The sequence below is a fragment of the Salmo salar genome, chromosome 03 (assembly GCF_965601325.2).
Source record: "Salmo salar chromosome 03, fSalSal1, whole genome shotgun sequence".
NCBI lineage: Eukaryota > Metazoa > Chordata > Actinopteri > Salmoniformes > Salmonidae > Salmo > Salmo salar.
Window position 1 is genome coordinate 18059833 of NC_138293.1, and position 17727 is coordinate 18077559.

The window sequence follows — 17727 nt, forward strand, 5'->3', positions numbered from 1 at the left end:
CGCCTGGCTTTAAAAGAGATCATGAATAATTTGATTCCAGGAGGTAGACTCGGTGTGAGTTTCACAAGTGAGTTTAGGGGGAGTTTCTCTCTCTCTAATCTCAAAACTGTTAAAGAGTGAGTTTGGGTCATTGGTAGTCACAGAACTTATTTTATTAAGTGGATATGTTTATTTGTGATTCGTGGAATGGATCAGCTATCTTTCTCCATAATTCTCCAAGGCATTAGATATTTATTTATTATTATAGTCATTCTTTTATTTTTTTTATCTTAGCAGTTGTATGCAGATTTGTCTTTCAGGCTTTCATGTCACTGTTCTGCTGCTTTGTTCAGTTCTTCAATGTCTTCACAAGTTACACAATATACTGGTTAAGTTATACAGCAGAGGATATTCCAAAATGTAAAGTTGTCCAAAATGTCCTCTGTGCAGTATCATGCTAGCACATCATTTTCAGATGTAGCCTAGCTCTGATTGTCCAGTCCAGCTCCCATTGACCACTAGCCGCACAGTTTGAGTAAACTCTAACTAATAATCACCTCATTTCAATTTCATTTGATGCCTTAAATGAGCAGTGTAAACTGCAAAGTTTAAAGTCATCTATGACGTACACGCAGAAGCCTGCTGATCCCTTTCATTTGGATGAGATGGATGATGAGATTAATGTTTCACCCAATCAAATGTGTATTTGTGACCGCCCGCCTTGATTCGGTCTTATGTAGCAAAATTTGATATATATATATTTTTTTACATAGGATAAAAGTAAAGACTCAAAATGATATATCCTACACTATAGTTGAGGATCAATGGGAAAGTAATTCTGCTTTGAAACTTCTAAGCCCGCTTGAATGTTTTGGTACACCTACCGGAGAGCTCTTCTTTGTCTAAACCCATTCAGCATCATTCACAGCCTCTTAAGCCTTAGCCTCACCCATCTTTTATGGATTCACATACGAGGCCATGTGGTAAACACACTATATCAAATAAGTTTATTGTCACATGCACAGGATACAGAAGGTGTATTTATTGTTGTTGTTTTATTTAACCTTTATTTAACTAGGTAAGTCAGTTAAGAACAAATTGTTATTTACAATGACAGCCTAGGAACAGTGGGTTAACAGCCTTGTTCAGGGGCAGAACCACATATTTTTACCTTGTCAGCTCGGCGATTCAATCTAGCAACCTTTTGGTTACTGGCCCAACGCTCTAACCACTAGGCTGTCTGCCTCTAACCACTAGGCTACCTGCCACCCCAAAAAGGTACAGTGAAGTGGTTACTTGCATAGTAGCAATATCAAAAACAGAAATATTTTATCATTATTAGATGAAGCTTAGCTGACACACTTGTCTAAATTGATGGGTCACGTGAAGGAAATGTCCCCCCCAGCCACATCTAGCTAAGTGGATGTGTCACTATTGTCTAGACATGTACACATGTTCATAAAATACAATAGATGGCTGTAATCACCCCCAGACACATCTAGCTAAGTGGATGTGTCACTATTGTCTAGACATGTACACATGTTCATAAAATACAATAGATAGCCGTAATCACTCCCAGACACATCTAGCTAATTTGATGGATTATGTAATAATCTGGCCGAAGTGGAGTCTTCTGTTTAGACATGTAGCTCGCTAGCTAAACAATTAACCGGCATAATCCCAACTCGTACTACTACCAATACAAACATTGTCATAGCTGTAGTATGAATCTTCAGGTAGCTAAAGCTAATAAACTAGGTTCAATGTTAGCTAGCTAACATTAGGCTATAACTAGCAATGCAAATGGTTTTCTGATTCGAATAATATTACTGGATCATACACATAACGTTAGCTAGCGAGCCAGCAAGCTAACGTTTGCTAGCTAACTGACAGTACACTTTAACTTGCAATAAAAACTACTTTTTGACAAAATTAGAAACTTATATCTGAAAATGTAGCCAGACTCTTACCCGTATACATGGATGAACGCTTCACAATTTAACTCCATTTTGTTTGTAGCTACATCTTGTTTGGCCAGCGTTGTGTCAAGTCACTCCGGTTCACACTGACACTTGTGCAGAAAGTAGCCCATCACTTTTTTCAACTGATCTGTTGATAGCACCTGCTAAATTCAGGGCATCAATGTTGTTGAGAAAAGTAGCAAAACATTTGCAGTTCTCGATGGCTAACGTTATATCTTTCAAAAACAGTGCTATAGAAAGGACTGTCAACACATACTGAACAGCTCACGTTATAGACAGAAGCATGCTACATGGCAGACCAATTCAAACTCATCTCCCAGCATGTCCAGCCCATTCCGTGGCTAAATCAACTAATTTAACAATTGTATGCGTATTGATGGATGGAATACAAGTTTGTTATTAACCTCTAGAGGATAAAATCCCGTTAACGGGATTGGTTGGACAACAACCAGTGAGATAGCACGGCGCGAAATTCAAAACAATAATAATCTCAAAATTAAAATTCAAGTATTATACGGCATTTTAAAGATACTCTACTCGTTAATCCAATCACATTGTCCGATTTCAAAAAGGCTTTATGGTGAAAGCAAAACATTAGATTATTTTAGCATAGTACATTAGCAAAAAAAGTAAAAAAATTCCAAGCACGGATAGCTGTCACAAAACCAGATATACAGCTAAAATTAAGCACTAACCTTTGACAATCTTCATCAGATGACACTCCTAGGACATCATGTTAGACAATACATGCATTTTTTGTTCGATCAAGTTTATATTTATATCCAAAAACCCAATTTTTACATTGGCTGCGTGACGTTCAGAAAATGTTTTCTCCCCATAACTTTCGGTGAATAGGCACATACATTTACAGAAGAACTCATAAACGTTGACAAAATGTATAACAATTATTTAAAGAATTAGAGATAATCTACTCCTTTATGCAACCACTTTGTCAGATTTCAAAATAACTTTATGGAAAAAGCACATTGTTCAATATTCTGAGTACAGAACTTAGCCTTCAATGCTAAGCTATACAGTTAGCCTACAACCACGACGTCAACAAATCTCTAAAAATATGTTCGAAATATTTACTTACCTTTGCTGATCTTCGGCGGAATGCACTCGGATGGGCACCCACTTCCACGAGAAATGTTCATTTGTTCTGCAAAGTCCATAATTTATGTCGCTCTGGATAAGAGCGTCTGCTAAATGTCTAAAATGTAAAATGTAAATGTATGTCCAAATACGTCCATTTTGTTGACCCATCCAGAACACTTTACAATGCCATGTGGCGTGGACGCAAATCCATAGACGAAATGTTCAAAGTTCCATTACCGTTTGTAGAAACACGTCAAACGATGTTTACAATCAATCCTTCAGGTTATTTTTTAACGTAAAATTGCGATAATTTTACAACCTGGGCAATAGGTATTCATCCCAGAAGATCGCGTCATAAGATACCTGTCCTCAGACTGGCCAGTGATTGACTGAGCCATAATTTCCTGCCCGGTAACAGGTGATGGATAAAACCAGTTCCTAAAGATTGTTGACAGCCAATGGAAGAGTTAGGAGGTGCAACGTAAATCCTATGTCACTGTAGTTTTTCAAGGGATTCAAAAGAAAAACTACATTTCTAATTTCCCCCACTTCCTGATTCAATTTTTCTCCGTTTTTTTGCCTGCCATATGAGTTCTGTTATACTCACAGACACCATTCAAACAGTTTTAGAAACTTCAGAGTGTTTTCTATCCAAATCTACTAATAATATGCATATTCTATTTTCTGGGCCAGAGTAGTAACCTGTTTAAATTTGGTACGTTTTTCATCCCGCCGTGAAAATACTGCCCCCTAGCCCCAATTAAGGCATGTTCCAGAAGGCATTTCTGCTAAAAAACGCTTTTTGATAACAAAAATGTATGTTTACGTTCAAATGCAGCACCTGTCAGGTAGTGACGTGCGACATATGCCTTGTTTCCTGAAACGAGTCACATTTATGAGAGACATATATAGTGCAAGTATCAAATTCCACCCAAAGTTGTACCCCATATGGGAATGATGTGTAATTTGTGACAAAGCCACAGGTATGGGTTTGGTCTCATTACTCTAGACCAGGGTTTCTTAAACTTTTGCAGCCTTGGGACCCAAATGAGAAATTCAGCGTTTTCCTGGGACCCAAGCTCATGAAAACATATGTCCCCTTAGCGGGATTTGGTTAGGAGCCCCCCCCCCCCCCCCCCCCCCAAATATTTTAGTGACACCCCTCTTCACGATGGAGAGAAACATTTAAGTTTTAAAGTACATTTCCTGCAATTCTACACATTTTGGGGTGTAGAGAATGTGTTACTGATTTAAAACAAGTTTTCATGCCATGTGGTGGAGAGAAATCTTTGCAGTTTAAAGCAATTCTACACATTATGTCATGACTTATGTCATGTTAATATAATATCTGAGTGAGAGTGACTAACAAAATCAATGGCGGGGCCCTGGAGGTCTGGCCCCCTGGGCACGTGCCCTGCGTGCTCTGTCGTTATTTGGCCAAGAATAAAAGAATTGCCCGCTGTAGTCCTTGTAAAGCGGCCAGAGGAACAGTCCCACTCATCAGGGTTATACTGTTTGACGTTTATGGGCCAAAGATGGCATGATTGCTATTATTAGTGAGCAGTGAGTAAGGCTCGGGCTCGATCTTGTTCACAGTATAGGACCAGGGAATAGGGGATGGGTTTGCAGTGAGACGTGAATACACTGCACAGGGTTTAGGCCCCTGTGCTCTGCGGAAAGAAAGGGGGGAGCATATTAGAGTTTAATTAATGACTATTAATAACTCCCTTTATGAACAATCGTTTATATGTTTTTTTTATTGAAACGACTGGTGATTTGTCATGAAGCAGATTGACCAACCCTTGTCTTATTTACTGTAGGTTTCCTAAATAATGAGTGCTCGACAACATTAAAAGAAACGTGGGAATAGATTAAATGGATGGTTTGTTCATGGAAGCAAGTCTAAGGCTACTGGGCACATCATGTCCAAAGGCTTGATTCAAGTAGGCTGACCGTCACATTCAATGGTTTCCTTCATATCATTTTTTTATCAGCTGATATTAGTCATCACCATGTTTTGAACTGCTTCTCAATGGATCGGGGGCTTGGACTATTTGATAGAGATGTATTTTTCACATTCTTTGTCTTTCTCTCTCTGTCTGTTTGTCTGTCTCTCTCACTCTCTCTCTCACTCTCTGAGCCAGTCAGGTGTTTGTTTGTAATTAGCGCAACAGGAGAAAGCAAGCTGGTGAGTCTTTAGTGCTCTATATCTATCAGCGAGTGTCTGTTGTGCGGCGCACATGAGGTGATGAAGTTACACCTGTATGCAATTCACTACTAAGTGTTTGCCATCATATCTTATGACTGGATGAGTTCTGTACAGTTGCCATTTTTTCCCTGTGCTTCCTACTAGAGTTTTTTTTTCTCCTCTGTTCTTCTCCCCTCTGTTCCGTGTATACATGCTGCTCTTCCTTCAGAAAACATGCATCACAACTTTGTTCATTTGCACATTTTATTTTGTTTACTTTTACTTGTAAATGTCCACACTCACTGAAAATGACATCCAGTAGCTACTAGAAATGCTTGTATAACTTTATGAGCTGAATTTGCCCCTCTTTGCAATTAGTTTAAGTTCGGTTTCGCTCGTTAGCATTTATGTGATTTCACTATTAGTTTGTGAACATTTTATTAGCATTCTGGTTATAGAGGCCCAATGGGCTTTACTTGCATTTTTAGCACCCCCTTGTGTGCTATGCCGATAATACCGTAAATCCCAGGATGAGAAAAGGATGGTATGACGACATGAAAATCTGGATACCGCCAAATCCTAGAAACAACGTTGATTCAACCAGTGTGTGCCCAGTGGGTCTTTGTCGTTCTCTCTCCCACTTTCTCTCACTGGAATGTCAGGTCCAGCTGCAAAGAGTGCCAGTAGTAGAGAGAGAGAGATGGTCCCACTGATTTCTCATTGTAACGTCAGCTGCGCTAATGCCTACTGTGCTGTACTTCGAAGCCACCCTGGTTCGAGTGGATAGCTGTGTCACATTTTGTGGTCGAGTTCACAAGTTCGACCAGTCACTCCATGTGCTTTTTCACACGGTTACAAGAACAGAGACATGGCCGATAATGGAGCGGAAATCTGTTTTCACAAGGTCACACTGTCACAAGGAGAAACAGGGTGGCTAGAGAGAAGAATGCACAAAAAGAATAGTAGTTTGTTGGTGCTCCACAGCAGGCCTACCTATGAGAAGGTAGCATTGGGCTGAAGTGCTGATGGGTTAAAATATATATCTGATACATATTTGATCAAAGAGATAATGTTGCATTTATTAATAAGTAGATGTATTGAAGATGACAGAACAGAAGGGAAGAGTAAAGGTAGCTGAAGCAACTTCTTTGAAGAAGACAGGAATGCTCAAACAGTTTTATGCACAATTGATTTCATGAGCTTGCCAAACCTTTGACATTTACCTATGGAAAAGTTCTAGAACAAGACTATATAATTGAAAGTGACACAGTTAGGGTGGCACACTCAATCATCAGACAGAAAATAAATAATGAAAAGTGATCTGGCTTCATTCCAGATGGAAACAAATGAAGTTATTACTGGATTTCTGTCTGTCTGTTTTTTTTTTTTTTTTGTGCTTCAGAACTGTGCCATTATGACTTGTAAAATGAATGTTAACAACTTACAAAGTGCTGAACATCTAAGTATTTAGAAGGCATAGGCCCAGTTGGCATACTTTTCTGGTGTGATTCCATCATGATTCTGGTTTTGATTGTTCCATACTCAATAGGTCTGGTAAGGATAGTGTCTAGAGTCTAGGGACACTAGGGAGAGAGAAGAACAGAACCCATTTTTGACTAAGAGATGTGCTGTTACAGAAGGTTATGAACATGTCTGCTCTCTCTGCTGCGTTATGCATGGTCCAACTGGTCTAGAATGTAGCTTTACTGTTCCACACTCTTAAAGCTGATGGCTTAAGTCACACACCTATCATGATTGTGTCACACACAATGGTTTAACGTTCTACCACCACAAAATGTTTAGTTGCCTGTTTCAGGAAATGATTGCACACATTATACTAGGCATCTGCACAGTTCATTGTGTCTTTTCCTGAAGGCGCTTATCAGTGTTTCGACCCCTTGACCTCTGGCATTTGAGCTAACCGGGCCAATCAAGGCCAACAGCTGTAGTGGAACACTGGCATTACAGCTGAACTGAATCAGAGCCCAAATCAACTCCATTGTTCATTGGTGCAGTATTCTTCCGCCTTAGGTTTATATACTGGACTCTTCTTGGTTGCAGCGAGACAACAAGAATAGGTCTTAATTTGTGCCCTCAAGGGAATATTTGGTTCAAGTGGAACAAAGGCATCGCTATATCAGAGAAATGTCTCGAAAATCAGCTGCATTTGTTAGCATAACGGACCATGATTTAAATGAATGGCATTTTCTGCAAAAAAAAGGTCACAATATTCAGATCCTGTTATCAGTGATTAGAGTCTATCTCTCGCTCTCTCTCTCTCTCCCTGTATGTTAGATCACAGCCATAGAGTCGTTGTTGTTTCTGCTCCAGTATGTGTCAGAGGACCTGGACAATCGGGAGAAAATCATTGTCATGGGAGACTGCTGTTACCTCAACCCTCTGGTGCGCAGGACCTTCCGCTTCCTGGGTACGTATTTTGGCAGTAACCTACCTCCATACCATTTGCCGAATGCTTACTGTCCCCATGTAAAATGGCTGCCCTAACTCATGATGTGGTAGCAAGGACCTTGGGTGCAATATAATTTAAAAGGTCTGCACTTCAAATTAAACAACGATTGTTGGTATAAGTGGTGAACAGGAAAGGTCTGACTCAAAATAAGATAAGTGATGCTTATCTATATTTAATGCCGCTAGTAAAATACAACGTAGAAACATCTTCTAAGCTATCATCAGTGTCAACAAAGTTGAACCTATCCTATGTCTGGCTGCAGTCAACAGTAAAGGTGAATGGAATGTTTGTCTTTGCCGTGGGCTTGCTTGAAGCAATGCTCTGGGGTGTTTACCCATGCTGTATGAAAATAAAATTACCAAATGCTCTAGAAATGACATGTAGAAATGACATGGAGTGGAATTGATTGGATAAAATCAGTTTGAGTAGCTGTACTATGGTAAATGTACTAGGACTGTCGCCGACTAAAATACATCTTGGTCGATCAAGAGGAACCCTGTTCTTTCAACCAGTCGATTGTTTGAAATGTTTCAACTTATTTTTCCATATGTAGACAGACAGTTTTTGAATAAAATCAACTACATATGCACTGAGCTTGTCTGATGCTTTAAGCATATTGTTTGATTAAATTATTAAGACACAAAAATGACTCAAGAAAGAGCCTGATGACAGCGAGAGCCTGTGTGACTGGCACACGTTGTCTCTCTCTCCTCCCTACTGCAGTGAAAAGGCACCACAGCACAGGAAGTGTTTATTGCGTTATCCGTGCTGAAGCTGCAACATCATTACAGCCATTTAGTTTCTTACTTGTTTCTGACTGAAAAGTTCTGTTACTGAAATGCCTGGAGGTCAAGAAAAATTAGGGTATAGGAGCAAGCGTTGTGAGAGTATTATGTGTGACAAACAGTTGCTGTTAGATTTGAATAATATATTTTTTTCAGACCATTTTTAACAGTGTAAACAACACTAAATGAATGTGTGTATCAGAGAGTCTGTTCTAACAAAAAAAGATATATAAAGCAGTCTAAAAACAGTTGCATGCATTCATGAATTGCGGTTTATTTATTGTTTAGGCTAATTATTCAAAGCTCCTTTTGATATTTAATTTTAAAACTAAAATGCTTGATTGCATTTCAAAGCATTAATGTCTCGTATGCTGTGTGATGGCATGAACGTATTAATGATTGGTTGACTGATACAGTAGCTTATTTATTGAAATATAGGCATAAGTAGGTTATGGTATTAAGACTTAACAGGCTACAGCTCGATGGTGGTTATACAAGGCTACTATACAAAACCTACTAATGATAACTACATTACTTATCATTATAATGATGATATAATAATAATTGAAATAAAACAATAAGGAGGGTATAGGAGCTGCGTGCATAGACTGTAGGGGGGCTGCGTGCATAGACTGTAGGGGGGCTGCGTGCATAGACTGTAGGGGGGCTGCGTGCATAGACTGTAGGGGGGCTGCGTGCATAGACTGTAGGGGGGCTGCGTGCATAGACTGTAGGGGGGCTGCGTGCATAGACTGTAGCGGGGCTGCGTGCATAGACTGTAGGGGGGCTGCGTGCATAGACTGTAGGGGGGCTGCGTGCATAGACTGAAACAGATGCAAATCAGACAGGTATCTTGTGCACCATGCAACAACAACAAAAAGATTGCGACTACTCGGCTTAATAAATCTCGGTCGACTATCGGCCAAACAATCGTCCAGTCAACTAAGTGGAGTCAGCCCTAAAATGAACAGTAGTGCTATGTTTTACCAGAGGATGCTGGTGGGAGGAGCTGTAGGAGGATGGGCTCGGGCTCATTGTAATGGCTAGAATGTAATAATGGGAATGGAGTCAAACGTGGATTCCATATGTTTGATGTTTGTTACTGTTTTTATTCCATTCCTAATGAGCCCATCCTCATAGCGCCTCCTACCAGCCTCCTCTGGTTTTTGCAGTGACTGTGAGACTCTGAGTATTTCCTCAGAGAGATCCTGTAGTCTTGTCCAGTGGCAGCTTATAGGACAGGAAGCACATTTCCAGTGTAACCCTCGGGGCTTAAGTGTGTCCAACCTGATTTTCTTGCTATGGCAGGCTTAGAAGTAAATGTGTCAGACCTAGTGGTAAATGGAAACCCACTACCATCCTGTCTTGTTCTTACCACTCAGTTAGAGATTTTAAAGATCTTTGGGTAATTAAGTTTAATAGATTCTCAGCTCAATGACTAGTAGTTTGTCATCTCAACTTTTAGAAAAATCAGAAACTGCAGTCAAGCATTTAGCAATTGTTTGTTTATTTTCTCTGGATTAGTGTTGCACCATCAACGCATCAAAGGACACATTCAAGGTGAAGGACTATAGTCTAGACAAGATAATTACATGGTGCTCATCAGTAGTCTGTGACTCATAAGACACAGTGGTTGATCACTCTGTCTCTTCACTTCCTCACCTCTGACCTTTGTTGATGTCCTCATCAATCTCCCTCTTTCTGCCCCTCCTTTTTCTCTCTTTCCCGCCTTTGTCTCTCTCTTTCTCTTGCTGTCTCTACCCCCGTTCTCTCTCTCTCTCTCTCTCTCGCTTTCTCTATTTCTCCCCCTCCCTCTCCAGGTGTGTACGCTTTTGGCCTTTTCTCCACTGACATATTTGTGAACGCGGGCCAAGTGGTGACGGGGAATCTGTCCCCCCACTTCCTGACGGTGTGTAAGCCCAACTACACGGCCCTGGGTTGCGTGCAGACCGCCCGCTTCGTCAACCAACAGGGGGCGTGCACGGGCAACGAGGATGACATCATGCACGCCCGCAAATCCTTCCCCTCCAAAGAGGCGGCGCTCAGTGTCTATGCCGCACTCTACACAGCGGTAAATCAGGGATGCAATTTGGAGAAGTGACCGTTTTTGTTTGTTATTAGGGGTGATGTATGATGGTATTATTACACCACAGTTTGCTATTATACAGTACATAGTGTGAAGTGGGGGATGTCATGCTAACTACGTTTCTCATCCTGCAGACTACGCCAAATGTACTACTAAAGACAGTTTGTAGCCAATCTACACCGGCTCTCAATCTACACTGAGCACCACATCCAGGACCTATATATTAGGCGGTGTCAGAGGAAAGCCTATAAAACTGTCAGAGACACCAGTCACCCAAGTTATAGACTGTTTTCTCTGCTACCGCACGGCAAGCGGTACCGGAGCTCCAAGTCTAGGACCAAAAGGCTCCTCAACAGCTTCTACCCCCAAGCCATTAGCTGAACAATTCATAAAAATTGCCACCGGACAATTTACATTAGCCTCGTTATTGTTATTCTTATTGTGTTACTTTTTATTATTACTTTTTATTTTAGCCTACTTGGTAAATATTTTCTTCTTGAACTGCGCTGTTGGTTAAGGGCTTGTAAGTAAGCATTTCACTGTAAAGTCTACACTTGTTGTATTCGGCGCATGTGGCAAATAAAATTTGATTTGTTTAATGGGGCTATTATACATAATGAATTTCTATTGGTGGTCCTACTTCAGTAGCTTGATGTTGACTCTGCTGGTACCTCTTTATCATTTGAGAATAGAAAATATTCCCTGATTTGACCAAAGCGAGGTCATTGCTATGAAATTCTGAACTGATTTCCGAATGTTAGTGTTTGCCTATTAATTTGATGTGTATGAGACTGGGATAAGTTCCATTGGAAAGATGTTTGGCTTGACTACTTTTTGAACAGCTAAATTATGTTCATTTAAAGGGAGATCTGAGTAGACCGTTGTGCAATATCTCTGTGGTGACTACCTGTTTAGTTCAGATTTAGAACCTAATTGTATCCAGTTGTTATTTAGAAAGGTAGGCCCATGGCTTTTCACCCCGGGCCTACATTGTACTGCTGCTATGATATTGAATGAAAGGTTGGATGTAGGCTGAGCAGAATGCTCTGCTTGGATTCTGCTCTGCTCAGAATGCCCTGTTGATGTTTTGAGGGGTTGCTGTTGATGTCGCTGGTATTGAGCACTTTGATCAAATTAGTTCTTATTGAAGAGCTTCCTCTCTGAAGACGGTGGGAGAAGGGTGCTGCAAAATCAGCAGCATCACCACCCGGTCCTCTTCTGTGCTCCCTCATTTCCAAATTCAGCTCAAGTGGCGAGTTCTCTAAGATTTGGATGTTTCTAAGGAGGAAAATAGTTCTCTCCTAGAAACGGATTGTATGTGAAGTCTGAGGGTAGAGGCTAGACAGCAGTTTGGTGGGCATGCTTTTCAGAAACGATAACAGTTAATGATAATGGAACCTTGGAGATTAGTGGAAAATGGTCTGGTCTGTGTGGCTCAGTTGGTAAGAGTATGGCAATGATGGCACTAGCAGACTAACACCAAGGTTTCATGTTTATTTTCCGCAGGAATCACAGCCACACGCATAGCAAAAATGTATGCGCTCACTGTACTGTAAGTTGCTTTGGAAGTGTCATATTTAATTAGTCTGTTGGATAGACATGTTACTGTCAGTGCATTCGGAAAGTATTCATACCCCTTGACTTTTTCCACATTTTGTTATGTTACAGCTTTATTATCAAATCTATACACAGTACCCCATAATGACAAAGCAAAAACAGGTTTTTTAAATAAAATAAAAATACCTTATTTATAGGGATGCACGATATATCGGTGAACATATCGGAATCGGACGATATTAGCTAAAATGCCAACATCGGGATTGGCCCAATGTCTAGTTTAACGCCTATGTGCAAAACCGATATACCTATATAATGTAGGTACATGACGTAATGACGCCACATAAAATGTTGCGCTACACGTGCAACACAGCATTCCTAACCTAGCTCACAATGTCTGCTGTGTGGATCGAACAGTCAACAAGTCGAGCAGTCATTTGAAGGAGTAAAAATTTCAGCGAGACAACTCAAGGGTGAAATCCATTAACGCCAAGATAATGGAATTCATTGCCCTTGACAATCAACTGTTCTCTGTCGTAGGTGATGTTGGCTTTTGCAACTGGTCGAGCACCGGTACACACTACCAAGTGCGCTATTTTTCAGATGTTGCCTTACCGGAGTTACACAGTAATAGCGTCACAGCTATTAGCTTCACGACATACTATGGAATGCCGTTTGGGTCTTTGCGTGTCAAATAACACTATTTGACAATAACTCTATTTGACACGTTAAATAAGCTTGTCGTTTGACATGTAAAATAACACAGTTCTATTATAGAATGTTGTGTTCTGAATTTGCACGTGCAAGCCAAGCGCCACCACTATCAGTAGCACTGTCAAAGCTGTACAAAAAAGTCTGCAAACTAGCAAACACCGGCCACGAACGATGTGTTTACAATACCGTGTTAGTAATAAAGCATTATTTGTTTGACCGCAACTTCTGGGGTAGCTAGCTAGCTTTAGCTTGGTACCTAGCTAGCACCAATACAACCAGCCTGAAAACAATAACCAGTAGAAACTGCAGTCATGTTCATTATTCTTAGCAATGATTTAGGAAGCATTAGCTAGGTAGCCACTTGTTGTTAGCCTATTGAAATTGAACTTCAGTTCATGAAAATAAATAGCTAGCCGGCTACTTAACCCTGTTGCCCAAAGCTAACGTTGTAAGCAGCCAGCTAGCTTCATCTGGCTAGTGAGGCTCGACCGGACCGCGTTATGTGTTGTCAAGCTACCCACAATAAGGATTAGGCACAATAGTGGAATTTGCGGTTTGCCTTCAAAATTAAGGTACCTCTTTGAAAGTGATGCAGAAGGTTGCAATTGGTGGAATCATGCCATATTTAGACTAGATCATTTTAATCAAGGTTGGAATGTGAAGCAGTGAAATGGGGTATCAGTCTACTCAGTGACACGCACATAACACAATTGTGAAGAGTTATGCAAATATTAGCGTTGTAGCTCTTATCACGGGACTGTGACTGTGAAATCACCTCCCCAGTCAGCCTATTGTGTGTATTGACATTCATATTGCACTCTACAGCTTTACCTAAGGATTGGGGATCAATGAAATGGGATATCAATCTACTCAATACCCAAGCTATTTTTTCCCAACGTCCTCCACAGAGTTATCCGACTCCAAAACATCCATGCAGTATTGTTTTTCCTTTGGAATAGTGTTCAATACACATAGGTTGACAATAAATGTGGCTCAATTCACAGTTTCAGAGTCCCACAATAAGAGCTATGACGCTAATGTTCTCTGGGTGTCACTGAGTAGACTGATACCCCATGTCATTGACCCACAATCCATAGGTAAGGCTGTACAGTGAAATAAGTATGCCCCCATGCAATTCTAAAGTATAATACATCCAGTGTGATTTCAACAGATTTTTGTCAAATAAAAACATGATTGTCTTTTGTTGATTTTATATAACAACATTCCAACCTCCTTTAGCATGATCTATTCAATTATAGCATAATTCTACTATTTGTTTTCATTTGCATCACTGTCAATTACATACTTTTATTTTGAAGGCTAACCGCAAAGTCCACTATTGTGGCTAATCCTTATTGTGGCTAGCTTCACATAGATGGGTCCGACCACCATTAAATAAGAACTGTCTTATAAATTAGGGTTATTTTAGATGATGACACCTAGCTATATAGTTAGCTGGCTAACTATAGCTACTGAAACAGATTATGTTGTTTTGCTATGTTTTTGGGGAAGAACATTGTTTGCATCCATCAGCTAGCTAGCTTTTTTTATGACCAGCACTGAAGGTGCGCGAGACAACTTTACCAGCATCATAGCATACATATCGATGAATCGTTGTGACATATGAAATACGAGTGATAGTGTAATCAATGTGTAAAAACGATGTAGAAAATGTATGAACTCGTTAAATTATTAGTGACGTGCAGTCATATTCAGGTCCTGATTTATCAACAAGCTTATTTGACACGTCAAATAGTGTAATTTGACACGTATCTTTTTTGACACACAAAGACCCAAACAGCGTTCCATAGAAATCCTGGTTGAGAATGAAATGACTGAATAAATGAACAATGAAACAGCACAGCAAGTAAGTGAAAGAAATAGGTTTTGATTATGTTTTACTGGTAATGGGGACATGCCTAAATGCCAACAAAATAACTTTTTGGTCAGTGTGGTGTGTGTGTGTGTGCAACCTTTATTTATCTAGGCAAGTCAGTTAAGAACAAACTCTTATTTACAATGACGGCCTTCCCTGGCCAAACTCAGACGACGGTGGGCCAATTGTGCGCCGCCCTATGGGACTCCCAATCACGGCCGGATGTGATACAGCCTGGATTGGAACCAGGAACTGTAGTGAAGCCTCTTGCATTGAGATGCAGTCCCTTAGACCGCTGTGTCCATGTGTGTGTGTTAACTATTTAACTGTACTAGAATGCTTAAAAGGCCGCTAAAATGTTAAATATCGGTTATCTGCATCAGTATTTTTGTCAAGGAAAATATTGGATATCGGAATCGGCCAAAAATGTCATATCGGTGCGTCACTGCTTTGCTATGAGACTCAAAATTGAGCTGAGGTGTATCCTGTTTCCTCTGATCATCCTTGAGGTGTTTCTACAACTTGATTGAAGTCCACCTGTGGTAAATTCAATTGATTGGACATTATTTGGAAAGGCACACCCCTGTTTATATAAGGTCCCACAGTTGACAGTGCACGTTGAAGGAATTGTCCGTAGAGCTCCGAGACAGGATTGTTTCGAGGCACAGATCTGGGGAAGGATACCAAAACATTTCTGCAGCATTGAAGTTCCCCAAGAACACAGTGGCCTCCATCATTCTTAAATGGAAGAAGTTTGGAACCACCAAGACTCTTCCTAGAGCTGGCCGCCCGGCCAAACTGAGCAATCGGGGGAGAAGAGTCTTGGTCAGGGAGGTCACCAAGAATCCGATGGTCACTCTGACAGAGCTCCAGAGTTCCTCTGTGGAGATGGGAGAACCTTCGAGAAGGATAATCATCTCTGCAGCACTCCACCAAAGGCCTTTATAGTAGAGTGGCCAGATGGAAGCCACTCCTCAGTAAAAGGCACATGACAGCCCGGTTGAAGTTTGCTAAAAGGCGCCTAAACAATTCTCAGACAATGAGAAACAAGATTCTCTGGTCTGATGAAACCAAGATTGAACTGTTTGGCCTGAATGCCAAGCATCACGTCTGGAGAATACCAGGCACTCCTCATCACCTGGCCAATACCAACCCTACGTTGAAGCATGGTGGTGGCACGTTTTTCAGCGGCAGGGGTTGAGAGACTAGTCAGGATCGAGGGAAAGATGAATGGAGCAAAGTACAGAGAGATCCTTGATGAAAACCTGCTCCAGAGCGCTCAGGAACTCAGACTGGGGCAAAGGTTCACCTTCCAACAGGACAACAACCCTAAGCACACAGCAAAGAGTGGCTTTGGGACAAGTCTTTGGATTTCCTTCAGTGGCCCAGCCAGAGCCCGGACTTATAAATACTGTAGCTGCGCAGCTCCCCATCCAACTTGACAGAGCTTGAGAGGATATGCAGAGGAGAATGGGAGAAACTCTCCAAATACAGGTGTGCCAAGCTTGTAGTGTCATATTCAAGAAGACTCAAGGCTTTAATCGCTGCCAAAGGTGCTTCAACAAAGTACTGAGTAAAGGGTCTGAATACATCATATTTCAGTTTTTTATTTGTGATTCATTTGAGATTAAAAAAAATTGCTTTGTCATTATGGGGTATTGTGTGTAAGTTGATGATGGGGAAAACAATTTAATCAATTTTAGAATAAGGCTGTAATGTAACCAAATGTGTAAAAATTCAAGGGGTTTGAATGCTTTCCGAATGCACGTTTCTCTCAATGAAATTGGACCTCTACTTAACATGGGGCTTCGGGGCGAATTAACTTTAACTCTACCGTAGATGAGTGGCTGATGTGTCCAGAATAACATTGGAATGCCTAGAAGACAATATTTCTATTCGCTTAATTATTTCCAATGTTTTCGCTAGAGTAGTGCTGGTTGCTAAAGGAGCGAAGGACTGGAGGTGAGCTGGAAGGGCAGAAACAATGACGCAGCAAGTCGTTTCCAAATGTTACTGGAGCAAAAGTTTCCTCTCATATCCAACTAAATTGAAACTGCAAAATCATTTAAAATGTAAACGTAATTAACCTTTAGTGGCAGATTCAGCAATAGTACCTTTCTTTCAGCAAATGAACTACAGAGACAATGAAGTTGTTCGAAATTGCAGCCGGCATTGCAGGCGAGTCGCAACTGACTGATCAACAAATCACCTTGCTTCATTAATAACTACTCATTATTATTTGTAGGTCAGTCACAATTTATCCACAATGCATCACTGATTTGAGGATCTTGAACGTGACCAATTATCTTATAGTTAAATTATAAGCCCTCCCAAAAATGTGATGGTCTCTTAATAATTAATGCTCATTGCAAATTACCCTTGAGTATCTCCCCCTTACACACTGTCGTGTCTTTGGCTATGCCGGATTAAGTGATATGACATGCTATTCTATAAAATCATTTCTCTGTAATTAATATTACCTGATTAAGCTAATCAGGTGAACGTAATTAACTAGAAAGTCGGGGCACCACGAAAGAATGTTTATAGAGCTGTTATCTTCCGAATAAACTCTTAAAGACCTAATAATATTTTACATCAATAGCAGTCAATATTTAATCGTCACTTTATTCAGTCTCATCTGAAAGTTGTAAATTCTTGGTTATCTTCACGAACCCTGGCTAACAAGTTGAATCAGCAATACAAAATTTGGTTTAATTATTTATTTACGAAATATCTAAATAATCACACATTGATCATACATTGATTCCAAATTATGCCATAAAGAAAACGTCCCTGGTGGACGGAACAGATACGACGGCTGGTTACACAAAGAGAGGGGGTTGGGTTTGAGTGAAAGAGCGGGAAGACTGAGTAACAAAGGGAGAAGCTATGCTATCGTAAATACAGAATCTTATGCATTCTAAATAACCGTCCATTTGAAAAAGGAGAATGCAATAAATATTTACTCTGAGCTGCGCTTCAGTAGATTGGT

The 17727-nt window shown here is 40.5% G+C and overlaps 1 protein-coding gene across 2 annotated transcripts in view; it reads left to right on the plus strand.

Moving 5' to 3' along the window:
* The window catches only part of LOC106599133 (phospholipid phosphatase-related protein type 5-like), a 46213-nt gene that overhangs the window by 10419 nt on the left and 18067 nt on the right, over window positions 1-17727 (plus strand). For both annotated transcript variants that reach the window (XM_014190221.3, XM_014190220.3), the window contains exons 2-3: window positions 7543-7675; window positions 10323-10573. In XM_014190221.3, the coding sequence (XP_014045696.1) occupies window positions 7543-7675; window positions 10323-10573 (384 nt within the window). The remainder of the gene's footprint in view (window positions 1-7542; window positions 7676-10322; window positions 10574-17727) is intronic.